Source organism: Elephas maximus, chromosome 25 (genome assembly GCF_024166365.1).
Source record: "Elephas maximus indicus isolate mEleMax1 chromosome 25, mEleMax1 primary haplotype, whole genome shotgun sequence".
NCBI lineage: Eukaryota > Metazoa > Chordata > Mammalia > Proboscidea > Elephantidae > Elephas > Elephas maximus.
Genome location: NC_064843.1, coordinates 41355859 through 41376126, shown reverse-complemented (window position 1 = coordinate 41376126; position 20268 = coordinate 41355859). Strand labels below are relative to the sequence as shown.

General features: G+C 48.1%; 1 protein-coding gene across 1 annotated transcript; it reads left to right on the top strand.

The window, feature by feature from the left end:
- Positions 1-7599: 7599 nt before the first annotated feature.
- CPXM1 (carboxypeptidase X, M14 family member 1) lies at positions 7600-14664 on the top strand. The gene is made up of 14 exons (XM_049869522.1): positions 7600-7877; positions 9362-9505; positions 9677-9786; positions 9925-10064; positions 10166-10256; positions 10859-11009; positions 11102-11190; positions 11509-11632; positions 11715-11911; positions 11999-12178; positions 12262-12559; positions 12735-12874; positions 14067-14169; positions 14282-14664. The coding sequence occupies exons 1-14, from the start codon at positions 7706-7708 to the stop codon at positions 14521-14523; spliced, it is 2181 nt and encodes a 726-aa protein (XP_049725479.1). The 5' UTR covers positions 7600-7705; the 3' UTR covers positions 14524-14664.
- Positions 14665-20268: the final 5604 nt, after the last annotated feature.

Below are 20268 nucleotides of genomic sequence, written 5' to 3'. Positions count from 1 at the left end.
ATATCTAAACCCACTGGTTAGATAAGGTAGGAGAAAAGAGCAAAGTGGTTCCTTCTATTTAGAACACAGGACCTTAGAGCATTTTTTATTTCCAGAAAGAAAGACTTGGAAACATCAGCAATATTTTCACTTAAAACCTACACCATCGTTTCATTACTCAGACTTATGTAGTTAATCTCTCTTCCAAATGATTCTGGATCCACCGCAACCTGCATATCCATCGACTTGTGTACAGGAGTTCTGGAAATCTTGATTGAGTCGTCACAGTCCTTTTCATAAGTCTAACATAGCCCATCTTTTTTTTTTTTTTTTTGGTTGGTCAAAAGTTTTCAGAAAATCAGCAAAGTGAAAACTCATCTGTAAGATGACAACGCTTAATATAGCCATGCTTAATTTATAAAAATAATACCCTTAATACTGGCGACCTGACAGAAATTAATTATAAGCACAACGTACAGGCCAAATAAAATCATTTTTAAAAACTTTAGATAAATCTATTTCTAAATATAACCCTTAACCGTATTTCTTTTTTTATTAACTTTTATTGAGCTTCAAGTGCTTAACCGTATTTTTAAAGAGCTTCAAATATAATAATCCTGAGAAAGAATACTATAGTCAGGATATACCAAGAATATATATACCAAGATTATTAAGTCTTTAAATACCTGAATACCAAAAAAAAAAAAGAAAACTTCAAACACAGCACTTAGTTTTATACTTATTTACCAGCCTTTGTTTCCTCTCTTCAACAGTCACGTAAACGCTTTAACTGGTTCATATATACAAAAAGGCAAAAGTGGGAAGCAGACAAGCATGTGGCTAGAGCCATGTCTGTCCAAATCCAAGGAATGTTACAGAATAGGCAAGAATGGGAAAATTGATAAGCATGTTGCCACAGCCACGTCTGCCCGAGTCCTAAGAATACTGTAGGGTACAAAATGGGCAAAACCATTGAAAGCTTCACCTTTTCACACATTGGCTAGAAACGGTGATCTTACCTTTTGAATTGCCTTTCTTAACATCATGGGTACTGCTATTCCCCCATGTGACAGTCAGGAGGGTCTTCATTGGTCCAGCAAATTTTCTCATCACTAAATGCTCACAGAAAAACATAAAGAGTGGGAAGTCTTTTGGTTCTGGTTCTTGGGAAAGATTTCCTAAAAAAATACATTCTAAGCTATTGACTTTATACGACAGGGCCCAGTTGATGTGTCCTTGTGAGCCCAGCTCAGCTGGGTCACATTTTCTATGTTCAAGGACAGGAAATAATGTCTTAAATCATTCTCTCTCTCTTTTTTTTTTCTTTCATCAGAGCTTGGGGGTAACACATCCATGATCAATACCTGGACTTAGTCGAGCTCTTAGGTGGCGGCCATTGCAGGCTCTTTAAACTCACAGCTCTAGTTTTCCACCAGATACGACCCGGTGTTTTACCAGGATCTTAAGAGCAAAGTTCTCAGCAGCTGCAGGCTCAACGTACATCAACCTTTCAGCCTGAGACTTTTCTTTTGCCTTTCATGAAGACTAAGAATATTACTATTCTTTCTAATGACTTAGCTCGTGTCCTTATTAGTGATGGTAACCAACCCAATAAATCTACAGTCTATACTTTTTTGGGCTAATAAGGAAATCGCAAGTCTGTTTCGTCATTTCATGTTGCCTCAGCTTAATGTGGTCAGAGATCGCCATTGTGTTTCTATCCCTCTAGCAATTTTATCTGTTATTTGTACCACGGTAATTGATAAATTTCTTAAAAGATTTCACCAATTCATCAATTGGCCTCGACCCACCTGGAGCAAATCAGAATGAAGAAGAACACCAAAGACACAAGGTAATTATGAGCCCAAGGGACAGAAATGACCACATAAACCAGAGACTACATGAGCCTGAGACCAGAAGAACTAGATGGTGCCTGGCTACATCCCATGACTGCCCTGACAGGGAACACAATGGAGAACCACCAAGGGAGCAGGAGAGCCATGGGATGAAGACCCTAATTCTCATAAAAAGACCAGACTTAATGTTCTGACTGAGACTAGAGGGACCCTGGAGGGCATGGTGCCCAGGCCTTCTGTTAGCCCAAGACAGGAACCATTCCCAAAGCCGACTCTTCAGACAGGGGGATTGGGCTGGACTATGGGATAGAAAATGATACTGGTGAAGAACGAGCTTCTTGGATCAAGTAGACACATGAGACTCAGTTGGGATCTCCTGTCTGGAGGGGAGATGACAGGGCAGAAGGGGCCAGAAGCTGGCCTAATGGACAGGAAAGAGAGAGTGGAGGGAAGGAGTGTGCTGTCTCATTAGGGGGAGAGCAATTAGGAGAATATATAGCAAGGTGTGTGTGAATTTTTATATGAGAGACCAATTTGATTTGTAAACTTTCACTTAAAGCACTATAAAAATTAAGTAAAAAAAATTTTTTTTTTTTTCGCTAATTCAACTGTAAGTAGGAATTAAATCTACCAACTGTATCTTGAGTTTTGGACCAATGAGATTTCTTCTGTCTCTCATTTTCTAACAAGTAACAAGTTAACATTTATCTTTCTAGTAGTTACTAGGGTCATTACTATGAATATCCAAAGATAATCTTAAGACTCTCAAAGTGCATTGTATTTACCAGCAATTTAAACAAGAGATTGCCCATGTAAATTCACTATCAGTTGGGAAGTGATCATCTAAATTAGGTTCCTTGGATCTATCACACAAAAAACATATATGCATAAAGCATACAATGTTTGTCTAGAGAAAACGGAAGGTATAGAAAAATTTACATGTGACGAACAGGTTTCTATGAATGAATACATGATTAGCAAGATAATACAGGATGGACTTCTCCTGTTGGATGCCACCAGTTAATCTGTCTAAACTATACCAAGTGTTTTTCTCTGGGGCCAGCTGCCCCTCCTTGGTTTACCTATTAACAGTCATAGGTCACTTTCTCAGAACTAGAAGTGGAACTTAAGGCAAAATGGAGTCTGAGCCATGAGGTCCATCCCTTTTGAGAACCTGGTTTCTTTAAGATACATAATTTTTTGTATAACAAGAGGGTGAGAGTTTCATTACAAACAGTAGACAGGTATTTCATACAGTATTGTCTTGCAGACTGATTAAACCGATTGCTGATTTATTCCAAACATGATTCTATTTACTGATCTTTGGAGTCGGTTTCTCAAAGCAGACTGAATTCTTTTTTTAAAAAAGGACAATGCCCAGAGCAAAATAGTCTTGCTAGTTTATCTGGACAATTGCTGCAATGAAAGTGGTTTTAGGGGTCAGGTTTTCTTCAAAGCTTGAGGTTCAAAAGGAAACCCAAAGGCGATGGCCTGTGTGGGTTGCCTCATCCTCCATGAAAGCCAGAAATTGGGATTTCAGGAGAATTACAACTCTTCTGTGGTTCCTCTTTTGGATCATGATCTTGTCATAGAATCTTCCATCACACATGTTCAGTAAATGGTTCACTATCTGGTTTTTAATATCTCAGGCACCATACAGCAAATCGGGAGGTAAAATAGAAACACTATCAAATAACGTTATCCCAATTGTCTGAAAAAACCAGTGAAACCGTGACTGTAAGGTCTTTGAACCAAGGAAACAAGTCCCATGAGGTGTCTGTTTATGCACAAACAGCATCAGTAACTGCTTTTCCTGTGCCTCAGCAGCAACTACGTCCTCTAAGACCTCGGACTGTATATTAACATCAATACAGCAACATTCACCTGTTACGACTCAAACTCTTCCTTGAGAGAACTAATAGGAAATCTAAGGTTATTCTAATTTGTAAAATCGTAGCTCAAACTTCAGAGACTTTTCTTGTTATGATATTTATAACTTTGTTAAGTTTGTCAACAGGAACTTCTAACTCAAGAGTTACAATAGCTAAACCCACAAGTTAGATAATTTAGGAGAAAGGAGGAAAGCCGTTTCTTACATCTCGAAAGTAGGACCTTAAAGCATTTTTTATTTCCAGAAAGAAAGACTTTAAAACATGAGCAATATTTTCACATAAAACCCATAGTATCATTTCGTTTACTCAGACTTCTGTAGTTAATTTCTGTTCCCAATGATTCTGGATCCACTGCAGTCTGGGAACTTTCAACTTCTGTATGGGACTTCAGGAATTCTTGATTGAGTCTAGTCACAGTCCTTTTCATAAGTCTAATATAGTTCTCCTTTTTTTTTTGGTCAACTGGTTTCAGAAAATCAGCAAAAGAAAAACTCATCCGTAGGTCACAAAACTTAATATAGCCATGATTAATTTATAAAAATAATACCCTTAATAGTAAAAGACCTCACAGAAATTAATGAAAAGCACAGTGTAAAGGTCAAATAAACTCAGTTTAAAAATCTTCTGATAAAGCTATTTCTATATATGACCATTATAATATTTTTAAAGAGCTTTAAATATATAATAATCTGGAGACAGAATACTATAGTCAGGGTATACCAAGAATATTAAGTCTTTAAATACTTGAATAGTAATTAAGAAAAAAAAAAAAACTTCATAGGTAAATGATGTGAAATCCTGAATTAAACCATTGGCTTTGACAGTGTTAGATTCAACCAATAAAGTTTTAACCAAGTAAGCAGTAAAGAAATAATAATAAAATTATGACATAATATTGTGCATTTGCTGTATAATATTGGGCAAAAACGTAAGACGAAATAACATACGAATTTTAACCCAAAGAGAATCAGGCGCTTCTCTTGATTTTAACAACACGTATAATTTATAACATACTAAATAAACTTTTTTAGCACTTCCCCCTTATAGAATTTTTTCTGGCTTTCTGTGAAGTTTCAAAGTTGCCAGGAGTTTCACACGTTACAGTGAAACAATACTTGAGTTCTTTAACCAAAGATCTTTAAGTAAAAAAAAAAAAAAAAAAAAAACCTTAGCTCCTTAACTTGTTTTTTTTTTTTACCCTAAAGCCATTTGGCTTGGTTTTCAACTCAGGAATGCTATTCTAATCGGAGATCAAACCTTTGTGTTTGAGGCAGATTACACAAAGAATAGATCAACTCTTTAAATCAGTAATTAAAGAAAATTTTTGTTATTTTAACAGCAAGAAAACTAAGACAGACTAAAAAAAACCAACAATTGTCAACCATAGCCTCTAACCTGATACCAGACAGAAACTTAGACACAATGCTCTAGACTAGAAGCAAGCTGTTAGAACGGAAAGAGCACATAAACTCACTGAACAATACCACACAAAACGAGGGTGTAAGGATTCTAGTTTCTTTAAGTGTTTATAGCAATTTTTGGTAAGATTCACTCAATTTTCTTAGGATTCCCAGAATCCGTATCGTAGGGCCCCAGCCTCCCTGGAGATGGCACTCCAAGCTAGCCTGTGCATAGTAAACTTCCTTAGAACAAAATAGTTCTTGAATCTGGTGGAGAGTTTTATACAAGCAAAGATTGCGATGATGTTTCAGGGATTCGGGGGTACAAGTACACACAAACAGACATGAAAAAATGTTTAGACTGACACAAGACTAACAGACAAGGGTGACAGAGGTAATCTTGACAGCCTCAACCTTCTAGACTCCCCTGTTCCAACAGCTGCCACACCAACCTTCCAACTCTCAAGTTCCCAGGAGTCCCTATCTGCGACCCTACTCACAGAGTCACTCATCCAGGGTGCCACTCGCCCTAGAAACCAAGAGCTAGGATCCAGTTCTGGAAACCACACTGGACTGCCCTATTCGCCCCAGCCCTGAGTCCAACAGGGAGAGAGTCGTGGACTCATTTTAGGATCCTAAACAGGTCTTGCCTTTTACTCACCTCAGGGAACGCAGTCGGGGACGGTGGTGCTGTGGGGAGCCTGAGTCCCACCAGCAGCTCCTCCGGGGACAAACAAGGTCCCCAGTGGCCACTAGATAGAACCGCTGATCAGGCCCAAGCCCTGCCGCGGGGCCACCTGTCTCAGATGGCTAGAGCCCCAATTTGGGAGCCAAAATTTGTTACCGCAATTTCGGGGGTCAGAGCCACTGGTTGCAGATGACCAGTTCCTCAGACAGGGGTGAGGGGAGTAGCAAGAACTTTAATGTGTATGGATACACAGGAGACAGAGGGGCATGATCTCCAACGTCTATCTCCTCCAAATGGAGACTGGCTCAAAGATTTATACGGCAAAAGCATGGGTTTCAGGAAGTTGTGGAGCGTCATTCTCTCCTGGGATGGTTCTGGTGATCACTGTCCCAAGGTATTATCTCATCTGCCTAGGGGGGCGACTGGCCTGGTGGGATGGTTTCTGTGGTCATAAGACTTTCTTAGATCATACCATTTGTTTTCACAGTCTGAAAAGGATGTTGGTCATTAGTAAAAATTCAACAAGGAAAAAGGAACTGAGCAATCAAGACTAAGTTTAGAAGAGAGAAAAATGGCGTAGGTCCTGTTCATGTCATGGCCGAACAGCCTGTTCCACAAGGGGTGGACCAGATGCCTCCAGGAGCTCCGTTATTCTCGCTTGTGTGTTGGTCCCTCCGGGTGGAGCCTCATTTCCAGGAGCACCGCGCGGAATTACTTTCGTGGGATTGAGTAAGACTGAGCCGCCAGAATGATGTTGACAAGCTGATTTTGGGTGATTCAAATTGTTGAGATAGACAAAGACCCTACAAAAAATATTTGCCCAGGGCCGCACGCACTCCAGGGGCTTCCCGGCCACCTCTGGGATGGCACGTGCTAATGGCAGCATCTCCCTGACCGGCTGCCAGCGAGTGCAAAGCCGTCGCCAGAGGCGCACAGCGACGCGTGTTCTTCCTTCTAGGGAGGCGACCCTGGTGCGGGGGACCTAAAGGGGGCTCCGGAGAGGGATGGGAAGAGTCTCGTGCTCTGAAAGCTGGGGGTCTGGGCTGCCGGCTCGGTGAGGTGCAAGAGTCGTACTAGAGGGAGGAGGGAGAGGGCGGGCGCACGTCAAGCCTCTGCCCCCGGCCCCTGCCCGGCCAGCTGGGTACGCGCTCCCGGCGTCTCTTTTCGGTTATGTAACTTCAGAACGTGGCAGCCCAGCTAGGACAAGGCGAGGGGAGGAGAAGAGGGGAGGAAAAGGAGTAGAGGGGAGGAGGGGCCGAGGTGGGGGTGGGGAAAGCGCCGCCTCTGGATGGGGCCCTTGGATTGTCCTTCGGAAAGATTCCTGGAGGGCCAGCTTATACCCCCCTCCCCCGCGCCCCTTCCCTCGCCTCAGTTTACCCTCACTCTCTCCCATTTATCACACTTGCTAGGGATGGATTTCTCTTTAGGGTTGTAGTTTCCTTCCTAAAGTTCTCAGTTTTGCTCCCTTGGCCAACTCAATTAGCCCCTCTGAGCCTCCGTTTACCAGTTTGTAAAATGAGGTTTAATTGAGAGGCCACGGGTAAAGCGCCTGGCATCATGTATGGTATACCGTAGGTGCCCACTGAAAGCCTTCAGGAGATTAAGTGAAATTGAGTGTGCTAAGGGGCTTTGTTGACTGGTTAGCTCACGACGTCCGGAGAGGGAGGAGCGGGTCGGAGACTGCTCCTCGGGGGTCGGCCCGTCTAGCTCCGCCCGGGGCCTCCCCTCCCCTCCGCATCCCGCGCCGGAGCGGGCTGTGGGCGGGCCGGAGGCTGCAGGGGGCGTGAGGCGCTGGCTGGCAGGAAGGGGCGGGGGGCCCCGAAGCACCGCCAAAGCCTAGAAAAGCCCGCCGACCGCCGCGGCCGAGCAAACCGCCTCTCCACTCGCGCCATGTGGGGTCTTCTGTTCGCCCTGGCGGCGTGCGCGCCTACAGTCGGCTTGGGTCTGGGGGCGCCCAGCGCCTCGGTCCTGGACCTTTCGCCGCCCGCCACCACTGAGTCCTCGGTCTCGACCCCGGCCCCGCGAAGCAGCCCGGCACAGCCACCCGAGGAGAAAAAGAACGGTGAGTTGCGGGACCAAGGACCGGTTCTCTGGCAACACACCAACGCTCACCCCCCGCCTCCGTTGTGACGATTGCTCCCAGACACACACACTCTCTCTGTCTCACCCACCCACCGGAGCGCCCTCCCCGCCCGGGCGCAATGGCTGCTGACTCAGCAGCCCGTTTCATTCCCAACCGAGTCAGCAGTCCTGGGATGGGCTCCACTGCGAGTCGGCCTCTTCCATCCCTCCCAGCACCAGTTGTCGTTGAATCGAGCATGACTCATGGCGACCCCGTGTGTGCCAGAGTAGAACTGTACTCCGTAGGGTTTTCAGTGACTGATTTTTCCTAACGGGGTAGCCAGGGCTTTCTTTCTAGGTGCCTCTGGTTGGACTAGAATCTCCAACCTTTCTATTAGGAGCTGAGGGCTTTAACTGTTTGGGCCACCCAGGGACTCCTTCCAGCCCGAAGCCTTCCCTTTTCACAGATGAGGAAGCAAGAGGAGGGGGAGGAAGAGGTGCAGACCAAGGTGCCAAGAATAAGAGATGCAGAGCAAAACTATGCAGGACAGACTTGAAGGCTAGGGCTAGAGGGAAAGAACAAGAAAAAGGGAGGAGAGCACTCTTTGCTGAGACTGCTGGAAGGAATGGGGCACTGTGGGGAAGGGAAAGGCAGACTGCCTAACTTCCACCTTTTCAAATGTGGGAACATAGAGGAGGAAGGCAAGGGATGGCCGTCAAGGAGGGCTTCTCAGAAAACAAAAGTGGAACTCGGTCCTGAAGGGTGAGTCTGAGTCAGGATGACTGAAGAGAGAGGGCACCCAAGGAAGAGGAAAGGGACACCAGGCAGAAAATGTGCAGCAAGTTCCAGAGGCAACTATGGAGCTTGGGCAGGTAGGGAGCTGGTGGCACCTGCCCTGTGCCAAGGCCTGTGCTGACAGGCAAGCAGGACACACGCCCGGCTCTGGAAAGACTGAGCGTCCAGGCAGACATGGATTTGAGGACAGAACATCTCAGCCCGGAGGCCAGACACAATGATGGAAGTGGCACAGGAACTGTGAGACAAGCTACCCAGTCTGGAGCTAGAGAAGGTTCCCAGAAATCATCTGGGCTGAGGTGTGAAGGAAGAGTGGAATTAGGCAACAAAGTCAGAGGTGGATGGTATTACAGGGGAGGGACAGTCAGTGTAAAGACCCTGAGGTAAAGAACCAAACTTCTTTGGAGCAACCGAACTGCTCCTAGTAGCTGGGTGTGGCTCTCCTTTGGAGATGACAGGTGAGGCTGGCCACACATGCAGTCATATCAGGAAGGAGAAGGAAGAACCAAGGAAATGGCTGGAGAGGCAGGTTGGGGTCAGACCACAGGCCTTGAATGCCATGCTAGGGCCCTTCGATACCTGTGGTGGGACCAGCTGTGGGCTTGCATGCCTTCTTGGGGTAGCACAGCTCTCCATCCGAGGTCTCATGCCATTTCCTCCTTCCCCATGTGGTGCCTCCCTGGTCCCAGGGACCACAGGACAGCGTGTCCGGATTCGCATCATCAAGAAGACAAGGGTTGTCACGAAAGTGAAAAAGAAGATAACTCACCCCAGACCCCCGGTGACCACCACCCCTGCAACGACTCTTAACCTCCCTAAGGAGCAAACACCAGGTACCACTCCTCTAGGGGTCCAGCCCAGACTGGCAGCCGCTGGCACACACACCAAGATAGCTCTTTGCCTCGTGGGCATACGCATGCCCACAGCCTGCCCAGCACCTGGGCAAGTGTAGGCTCAGCTTTCCACCTGTCCTGACCACCCTCTCTGTTCTGTCCCTGCTCCAGACTGTCCCCCTTTGGGCTTGGAGTCCCTGCGAGTTTCAGATGGCCAGCTTGAGGCGTCCAGCAGCCAGTCCTCTGGTCTTGGACCACACCGAGGACGACTCAACATCCAGGTCAGCAGCCCTAGCTCGGAGCCTGAGTCTTAGGGGCAGTCAAAGCAACCCCTGGGGCCTGCTCCCCTGCCCATTCCCTGCCCTGGCCTGCCCCACTGTGCCCACCGTGGACCTGATCCCCCTGTCCTGTGCCCTCAGTCAGGCCTGGAGGATGGTGATCTATATGATGGGGCCTGGTGTGCTGAGCAGCAGGATACTGAGCCGTGGTTTCAGGTGGATGCTGGGTACCCTACTCGCTTCTCGGGCGTTATCACACAGGGCAGGAACTCCATCTGGAGGTGAGGCAGGCTGGCCCCAGGCCAGGAAGTCATGGAAGGCACAGGAGGGCTGGGTGGGAGTCCTGGGGGGCACTGGTGATCTCTCCCCACCTCTCTGCCAGGTATGACTGGGTTACGTCATATAAGGTCCAGTTCAGCAATGACAGTCGGAGCTGGTGGGCAAGCAGGAACCACAGCAGTGGGATGGAGGCGGTAAGTGGGCCCATGGTGGCAATGACCCTCTATGCTGCTAGTTAGGCACCAAGTCTACTGGGCCACGGGTCCTCTGGGGACAAAAAGCAGATATATTACCTGCTTGGGCATTCCAGTAGAAAGAGGGTTGTTGTCAGGATGAGTGGCACCCAGAACCCTCCCCAGATTTCCTCTACCTCCAGGTAGGTGCAGCTCGATGCTGCAGGTTCCTGCTGGAATGTCCCTCTAGCCATGGGCCTCTGGTCCTTGTATCACTTCTAGGCCTTTTCATGTCTCCAGGCTTCCCTACCTCATGGACCCCTTCTTAAACCAGGCTATGGTGTGGGGTCCTGGCCAGCTTTAGGATTGGCTGCTCTGGAGTTACATGACCGTTTCTGCTTAATCAGCTGTGACCAAGCCGTAAAGCATGGCTGCCTGGGGCTGCCCATCAGCAGGGGCTGTGGGGAGGGGGCTCTGTGTTGGACTCAGAGTGCAGATCTCCAGCCTGACCCACCGGGGTGGGTTACATGATGAGCGTGGAGGCCTGAGCTCTTGCACTGGGTTCTAGTACAGACTGCTGGTGTTTAAGCAACCCCAACAAAGAAAGGACTTGATGCCTCCAGGTATTTCCAGCCAATTCGGACCTGGAAACCCCAGTGCTGAACCTCCTGCCAGAGCCCCAGGTGGCCCGCTACATTCGCCTGCTGCCCCAAACCTGGCTCCAGGGAGGCGCGTCCTGCCTCCGGGCAGAGATCCTGGCCTGCCCGGTCTCAGGTGGGCATTCGGGCATGGGCTGGATGGGCAGGGCCTGGACACAGGGTGCACCCTCCACTGTGACCCTTTGCCATGAACTCGTCTTCCACCAGATCCTAATGGCCTGTTCCCTGAGGCCCCTGCACCGGCATCCTCTGATCCCCTGGATTTTCGGCATCATGATTATAAGGGCATGAGGAAGGTCAGCCATAACCCCTGTGAGCCAAGGGAGGCGGCCTGCCTGATTCACGTCCCCTCTGCACCAGGGCACACCCTGCTTGCCTACCCTCATGGCCCCCGCCATCTGACTCTTCTTTCTGTTGACCCGTAAGCTCTGTTCCAGTTTCCCTTGTTATGGCACCTCTCCTGTTCTGACCCCTTCTTCCGAGCCTGCTGCAGCTTCCCTCCTGTGCCATGCCATCTGTGTGGGCCACCTGCTATCTTTTGTAAGTCCCTCCATGGTCTAAGCCCTGGGTCTAATCCTCCCATGTCACATGTCATCCTACACCCCGGCACCCAGCTGATGAAACAGGTGAACGAGCAGTGCCCCAACATCACCCGCATCTACAGCATCGGGAAGAGCCACCAGGGCCTGAAGCTGTATGTGATGGAAATGTCGGACAATCCTGGGGAGCATGAGCTGGGTACTGACAGGTGGGGTGGGGAGAGGTGGGCACAGGCAGGGCTCTTGGTGTGAGCCGGCCGCAAGCCCCTGTGTGCTCTTAGGAGAGCCCGAGGTGCGCTACGTGGCCGGCATGCACGGGAACGAGGCCCTGGGGCGGGAGTTGCTTCTGCTGCTAATGCAGTACTTGTGCCATGAGTTCCGGCGAGGGAACCCACGGGTGACCCGGCTGCTCACGGAGATGCGCCTTCACCTGCTGCCCTCCATGAACCCTGATGGCTATGAGATCGCCTACCGCCGGGTAGGCCACGTGGCATGAGGGACACCCTTCCCCTTCTGCCCTGGTACCCAGAGCAGACCTGGCTTGAACAAGACTCTTCCCTGGCAGGGCTCAGAGCTGGTGGGCTGGGTAGAGGGCCGCTGGAACTACCAAGGCATTGACCTTAACCACAATTTTGCTGACCTCAACACACCACTGTGGGAAGCAGAGGATAATAGGTTGGTGCCCCACACCATCCCCAACCATCACCTGCCACTGCCTACTTACTACACCCTGCCCAATGCCACTGTGAGTATTCTGGGGCAGAGCTGGGGGCCACCTGGAGGGGCCTTGTCTCTGTCTCCTGCCCCTTCTGACCTGTCTCTATCCAGGTTGCCCCTGAAACATGGGCAGTGATTGAGTGGATGAAGCGGATACCCTTTGTGCTGAGTGCCAACCTCCACGGGGGTGAGCTCGTGGTGTCCTACCCATTTGATATGACTCGGACCCCATGGGCTGCCCGCGAACTCACACCCACTCCCGATGATGCTATGTTTCGCTGGCTCAGCACCGTCTACGCTGGCAGTAATCGGGCCATGCAGGACACGGACCGTCGCGTCTGCCACAACCAAGACTTCTCCTTGAACGGCAACATCATCAATGGGGCTGACTGGCACACTGTCCCTGGGAGTATGTGTCTGGGGGTGGAGGTAGCCCTCTTCCCATAGCCCTTTCCCCAATAAGACAGTCGGCTATTACATTGCTGGTGTGAATTCTCACCCTGAAGGGTCTCCCAGAAGAAATGCCAGAAGGGTGGGACTTCCATTCTGCTCCCTTAGGCTTCAGTGTCTGTGGTAACCCCCAGGTATGAATGACTTCAGCTACCTACACACCAACTGCTTTGAGATCACTGTAGAACTGTCCTGTGACAAGTTCCCTCATGAGAGTGAGCTGCCCCAGGAATGGGAGAACAATAAAGATGCCCTCCTCACCTACCTGGAACAGGTGAGATCTGAATCCCCTGGTCCCCAGCCTGCCTAAGTCACTCCTGACCCGTCTGCTGACCACTTAGGTTGCACCTCCCACCAGGAGGTCTTCTAAGGTCCAGCTGAACTTTCAGACTCATAAGATACCATGGACCACACATGGCATCATTTTGACTTGGAAGGATATAGAACAGGAGACAGTTTGCCAGCAGACAACATCAGTGTGCATAGTCCCCACAGCAGACTCTGCAGGGGTCCCTAGAGTTATCCAAGGCTCACATTAAGCAGGTGCAGGAACTGCCCTGCCTAGGACTTCATATTCCACGGGGGCTTATATCTGTAGTGATGACTCCATAGGTATCACTTTCAAGGTTTCTACAAAAGACAAGCCCAATAACAAGAGTCACTTAACTTGGGGAAGCCTGAAGATATGCCTTCCTACCAGGTATTTATGGGAGCCCTGGTGGTGTAGTGGTTAAGTGCTCAACTGATAACCAGAAGGTCGACATTTGAGCCCATCAGTCTCCCCACAGGAGAAAGATGTGACAGTCTCCTTCCATAAAGATTACAGCCTTGCAAACCCTTTGGGGCAGTTCTACTCAGTCCTACGGGGTTGCTAGGAATCGGAATCAACTCAATGGCAATGAATACCAGGTATTCATTTATCGGGTACCAGGTATTTATAGGAGCCCTGGTGATGCAGTGGTTAAGAGTTTGGTTGCTAGCCAAAATGTCGGCCGTTCAAATCCACCAGCCCCACTTTGGAAACCCTATGGGGCAGTTCTACATTGTCCTACAGGGTTGTTACGAGTCGGAATCAACTTGACAGCCACGGTTATGGGTAGGTATTTATAGGACCCTGGTGGTGTAGTGGTTAAGAGCTACGGCTGCTAACCAAAAACGTCGGCAGTTTGAATCCATCAGGTGCTCCTTGGAAACCGTATGGGGCAGTTCTACTCTGTCCTATAGGGTCACTATGAGTCGGAATTGACTCGATGGCAACGGGTTTGGTTTTGGTTTAGGTATTTATAGTTCTCCCTGTCCAGATGCAATTTGTCAACCAGAAGGTATTTACCAGAAGCAGTGTCACCTAGGAACATAGTAGACATGCCACCTTTATCAAGTTTGCAGGGAAACAAATCTAGAAAGTTAACTGAAGGTCACATTCTCAAGCAGAAAGGAAAGGGGCTTGATGACCTTTTCCCACACAGGTGCGCATGGGCATTGCGGGAGTTGTGTCGGACAAGGACACGGAACTTGGAATTGCTGACGCTGTCATTGCTGTGGATGGGATTAACCATGATGTAACAACGGGTGTGTGTGCGGTCGGGGGGAGAAGTGGGGAGGTGGGGTGCTGGAGGGCTTTAGGCTGCAGTGGGCAGGAGCTGAGGATCATTGCTCTGATCTTGTCCTTCACTCACCTCAGGGTGGCGAGGGGATTACTGGAGGCTGCTGACTCCAGGGGACTATGTGGTGACTGCCAGTGCCGAGGGCTACCATTCAATGACAAGGAGCTGTCGGGTCACTTTTGAAGAGGGCCCTTTCCCCTGCAATTTCTACCTCACCAAGACACCCAAACAGAGACTGCGAGAGCTGCTGGCAGCAGGGGCCAAGGTGCCCCCAGACCTTCGGAGGCGGCTGGAGCAGCTGAGGAAGCTGAAGGATTAGAACAGAAGACTTCTCCAGCTGAGAACCCCTAAAGCCTTGGGCAGGCTGGACCTGTCCAGAACTGAAGGAGAGGGTAGATAGTGATGAGGGAGGGACAAAGTGGAGGAGTGGTTTTCAGACTCATTAAAGCTACCTGCTACCTCGGCCAGTCTGTCTGTGGTCTCTATGTCCCAGATCCTCCCCTGGGGCAGGGCTCAGGCCACCCCTCATCTACACTACATACACTTGCACACTCACGAGTTGACTTCTGGAGACATGGAGTGGAAAGAGAGTCCTACCTGGACTCCTTTTGAACCTAGGGCCTGGCAGAGCAACCCATCTTTGTCCATGAACTTCTGCTCCAGGTTCCATTATGGTGCTGTTAAACATTCTGTAAGCATCTGCTCAGTGGCAAGCATCTGAGGATTTTAGGATAAACAGTGCCCACGCTCAACCTCTTGGGACTCCTAGTCAAGGGAGGAGACAATTCAATACAGTGTGAGGCATGCCGGGTGCTGTGTGAGCACAGACAGTGAGTTGCATCCATGCAAGTTTCAGTACCAGTACCGAGATCAACAGGGACCAGTAAAGGATGCAGTAGAGATGGTTCTAGCTTAGATGGGAGTGGGCCAGGGTCAGCTCCAGAAAGGAGGGAACCAATGATAGAGCAGCTGAGAGTATTTGCATTTGCTTTATCAGCCATCCTCAAAGTGTTGATAAATGACAGGAGTTCATTCCGTTGAGGGTTGAGAGGGAGTGCCAGTTAGTGTCTTGCCAGGAAAACAAGTCTTTCAGGAAGAGGGAGATTTAATGCTGGAAATTGGATGTAAACATGAGGTGGATGAGAAAAAAGGAGAAGGGAGTTTTACTCAGAAATTAGGAGGCTGATTCCACCATTGACCTGGACTCAAGCGTATTTGCTGATGTAGGTGCCGGAGCCCATGGCCACCTGTGATCACTTGTGGGCACCTGCCATGGCTGGAGCCAGAAGAATAATTTTGTCCCTCCTTTCACTTTCTAGTCTCCCACCTGTGATGTACCCTGGCAAAAGCTAACTAACCTAGCTGGCAAGGAAGTCTGCAAAATGTAGTTTCCCAGCTTCCAGCCCTCTGCACTTCAGAAGAGAGCACAGGGAGGCAGGGATAGGGCAAATGCTAACAGACAATATCTGGCACAAAGCTATCCCTGGAGCCTCCTGTCATGTAAGCTCTGCCTAGTGCTTGGCTCTTGCACTCTCTCTGCCTCCCTTACAGCTTTAATCTCAGTTAACCACCAGGTGGAATTCAGTGCCACAGCATTTTTTCTGCACCTTTTCTCCTCACCTCCAACTTCTCTTGTACAGCATCCCTTTTTTAAAAAAGCTTTTTGAAAGAATTAAAATTTAATATACATAGTGAAAAGTGCATGTAAGTGCACAGCTCAGTAAATTTATACAGACTGAACGCACCCAGGCACCCACAACACACGTTAAAAAAAACACAAAACAGACACCCCAGAGGGTCCCCCATGTGTCCTCATCCAGTGAGACCCCATCATCTGCCAACGGTAACCACTATCCTGACTTCTAACACCATGGTGTAGCTTTGCTTGCTTTTTTTTGCTGGAGTTTCTTTTCATTTCACTCCTGGGTTTAGTCTATCGTTTCTTGATTTCATTGTGATTTTACTGGATGTAACAGAATTCTTAGCTGTAGACAACGGAGCCCACTCTAGCTAGTTTAAGGAGAAAGGTATTGATTAAAGGGTATTCTGAAGCTTATACAATCTCCAGGAAGGCGAGAAACCAGGCTTGGATGCGACATAGCCAGAAACAACAGAGCCAGTGGCAACAGAATGGGAGAAGTGTCCAACCATGTCATGGGACTGTTCTAGAGGAAGCACCACTCTCAGCATTGCTTGGTATTTGCAGCTAAGATGTTATGTAGGGAGCAGACACTAGAAATTTCTGTATTTCACCAGAGGAACTGTATGCCTCCACCATCATGGTTGCCAGAAAACCTCATCTCCCTGCATGTGACTGCCACCTTCTTTTGCCCTCCAAGTCTAGGGCCAGTGCATCTGTTTGGCACAACCCAAATTACATGAGGAGTCTTGGTGATATAAAAGATTAACAAGACCAGTTGCTAATGAAAAGGTTGGGGGTTTGAGTCCACCCAGAGGTGCCTTGAAAGAAAGGCCTTACTGTCTACATGAGAAAAATCAGCCATTGAAAACTCTGTGGAGCACAGTTCTACTCTGACACACAAGGGGTCACCATGAGTTGAAATTTACTCTATAGCAACAGGTTAAAGTTACATGAGGAACCCTAGATACAAAGAAGTCCGGGATATTTAGCTTTTAGTTTTCCAGCCTCTACAGTACGGGAAGTCAAGCCAAAGAGAAAGCTAAAATGGCTGTTCAGTGAGCCAATGTACCGTATCTGAAATATGAGTTTATCTATGAATAGGATCACAGTGTTGTACATGCTATGAGGGTGCTGTTCAAAACCAACCACGAATTTTATATACAGTGAACTATCGCTTGTGACACAAATAATTTTTCAAGGACAATGAGCACCACATAGTAAAAATATCACCAAACAAACAACGAAACAAGACACCGTGAGTAAGAATCAGTAGAAACAACAAAGAGCAGAAATTTGTTGTTGTTAGGTGCCATCGAGTTGCTTCTGACTCATACCAAACCTATGTATAACAGAACAAAATACTGCCTGGTCCTGTACCATCCTCACAGTCATTGCTATATTTGAGCCGATTGTTGCAGCCACTGTGTCAATCTATCTCTTTTTGCTCACCTCCTACTTTACTAAGCTTGATGTCCTTCTCCAGGGACTGGTCCCTCCTGATAACATGTCCAAAGTACATGAGATGAAGCCTGGCCATCCTCACTTCTAAGGAGCATTCTGGCTGTACTTCTTTTAAGACATATTTGTTCGTTCTTCTGGCAGCCCGTGGTATATTCAATATTTGTCGCCAGTGCCATAACTCAAAGGCACCAATTCTTCTTCTGTCTTCCTTATTCATTGTCTAGGTTTCGCATGCATATGAAGCAGTCAAAAATACCATGGCTTGGGTAAGGCACACGTTAGTCCTCAAAAAAATATCTTTGCTTTTCAACACTTGAAGGAGGTCTTTTGCAACAGATTTGCCCAAGGCAATGCATCATTTGATTTCTTGACTGCTGCTTTCATGGGTGTTGATTATTGATCCAAGAAAAATGAAATCCTTGACAATTTTAACCTTTCTCCATTTATCATGATGTTACTTATTGGTCCACTTGTGAGGATTTTTGTTTCCTTTATGTTGAGGTGTAATCCATTCTGAAGGCTGTGGTCTTTGACCTTCATCAGTAGGTGCTTCAAGTCTTCTTCACTTTCAGCAAGCAAGGTTGAGTCATCTTCTAACACAGGTTGTTAATGAGTCTTCCTCCAATCCTGATGCTCTATTCTTCTCTATACAGTCCAGCTTCTCACATTGCTTGTTCAGCATACAGACTGAATAAACATGGCGAAAGGATACATCCCTGACACACACCTTTTCTGATTTTAAACCACTCAGTATCCCCTTGTTCTATTCAAATAGCTGCCACTTGGTCCATGTATCAGTTCCTCATGAGCACAATTAAGTGTTCTGGAATTCCCATTCTTTGCAATTTTATCCATACTTTGTTATGATCCACACAGTCAAATGTCTTTGCATAATCAATAAAACACAGGTAAACATCTTCCTGGTATTCTCTGCTTTCAGCCAAATTCCATCTGAAATCAGCAATGATATCTCTTGTTCCACGTCCTCTTCTGAATCTGACTTGAATTCCTGGCAATTTCCCTGTTGACGTACTGCTGCATCATAGCAGAAATAGACCCACAAAAATTTCAGAAGTTTGAAATATCAGATGCAGATTATAAAATAACTATGCTCACATTGTATAAGGAAATGTCATGCTTGAAAATTCCTCCACAGAACAAAGAAAACTCTATAAAATTAAGCTAGCAGTTTGAAAAAGAACCTAACAGAACTGTTCCACCTGACTTTGACTGTCTGCCAAATCAAAAACCAAACCCACCGCCGTGGAGTCGATTCCAACTCATAACGACCCTATAGGACTGAATAGAAAACTGCCCTATTTGGTTTCCAAGAAGCTCCTGGTGGATTCTAACTGCTGACCTTTTGGTTAGCAGCCATACAGCCAATGACTAATTGGCATAGGGGTATAAAGCCCATGTCCTTGCCACAAGCAAGGTCCAACTGCAGTGTCACTCATGCTCCGGAGTTCCCCTTGGGATCATGCTGGACTCTTGCTGAGACCACATCCTTGCCTGGTTCCTTCCTCTGCCTGGTCCCTTCCCTCTCTCCTTTTCTTAGAGAGCACTTTTAAGTGCGTGCAAATCCCCCTTTCATGCTCTGCTCCCAGGGAATCCCACCTGTGGATCCACTGGCGACACAGTCCCATCATGCTGGAGCTGTGTTGAGGGAAGAAAAGACCGTGCCAGAGCTCTTTTTCCTGCTCTGGCACCCCCTACTTCACACCTACGCACACGTAGTTGCACACACACACAAACACACACACACACACTGCTGCTGAACAGCTCCCTCAAAGAAGTGGCTTTGGAGGAATTCTGCCAACCTTGAGGTTTCATTACTGGCTTTTGGTTTTCAGGTGAGACCAAGAGACAAGATCCCCCGACTCACTTAACAAGGGGCAGAGAGATGACCAGCAGTCTCTTGGCGTGTACTCCTGTCCTGGCCTGACCCTGGGGACTCTGGTGTACTCTGTGCTGTGGACAAGCGGGGGTGCCATTGAAGGCCTGCTAGGCTTCAGCCTGCTCAGCAGTCATTCTGCCACATTCCACTGGCAGCCACAATTTGTCTTGGCAAGGTGGCCCTCTAGGCCCCACTCCAAGAAGGGCCTGGGGAACGGCCCAGACAAACCAGCTTTTACCGCAGAAGCCAAAGTTGGCTGGGCTTGAGTCAGTGCCAGCCTGAAAGTGGCCAGACCCTTCCTCACCCACTTGAAGGTAGACTCAGGTTTTGGGTGAGTGGGTGGATGTGTGGATGCTGAGGTCAGACCCCAAGGTGGGAGGAATCCCAAGAGAGGCAGCAGTGGTAGGGACCCAGGCCAGAGGGCTATCCTGTCCTATACTCTAGCCTGAGTAAGGCCTTCAGAAAACAGAATCACATGATAGCTGCCCCCTGTATGGAGTGGCCCTTGTCTGCAGTGCCAGACAACACTTTACCTGCCATGGGGAGGCATCCACACCTCCCCTCCCCAGGCCCCAGCAGTCTAGTAGTTTCCCCAGTTTCAGCCAGTGCCCCTGGCCTGAGGGGACTACCCCACAACCAAGGGTGCATCAGGGGCCACTTTTACTTTCAGGCTGGCAGGGGAGGGGGTGGAAAACTCTCTGGAGAAATGAGATGCTAGGATGCTGGAAGGAGAACTGGCAGCACAGTGGTTAAGTGCTTGGCTGCTAACCAAAAGATTGACAGTTTGAACCCACCAGCTGCTCCACAGAATAAAAATGTGGCAGTTTGCTTTTGTAAAGATTTACAGTCCTGGAAACCCTATGGGGCAGTTCTACTCTGCGCTATCGGATCACTATAAGGTGGAATCAACTCAAGAGCAATGGATTTGGTTTTTTGGGTAGGATGCTGAGCCTCAAAGAACAACAAACCTGCTACTTGAAGGCGTTTTTCCTTTCCGTTTTAAACATTTGGCTCCTTCTCTCTCAAGGAATAGAATAGTCAAAAGGAATGTGCAAAAACTGTTT

Coding starts and splice junctions, on each gene's coding strand:
- CPXM1 (XM_049869522.1), top strand. CDS start 7,706: ATGTGGGGTCTTCTGTTCGCCCTGGCGGCGTGCGCGCCTACAGTCGGC. Junction 10,065..10,165: donor GGCAGGAACTCCATCTGGAG/GTGAGGCAGGCT, acceptor CCTCTCTGCCAG/GTATGACTGGGTTACGTCAT. Junction 11,191..11,508: donor ATTATAAGGGCATGAGGAAG/GTCAGCCATAAC, acceptor CCCGGCACCCAG/CTGATGAAACAGGTGAACGA.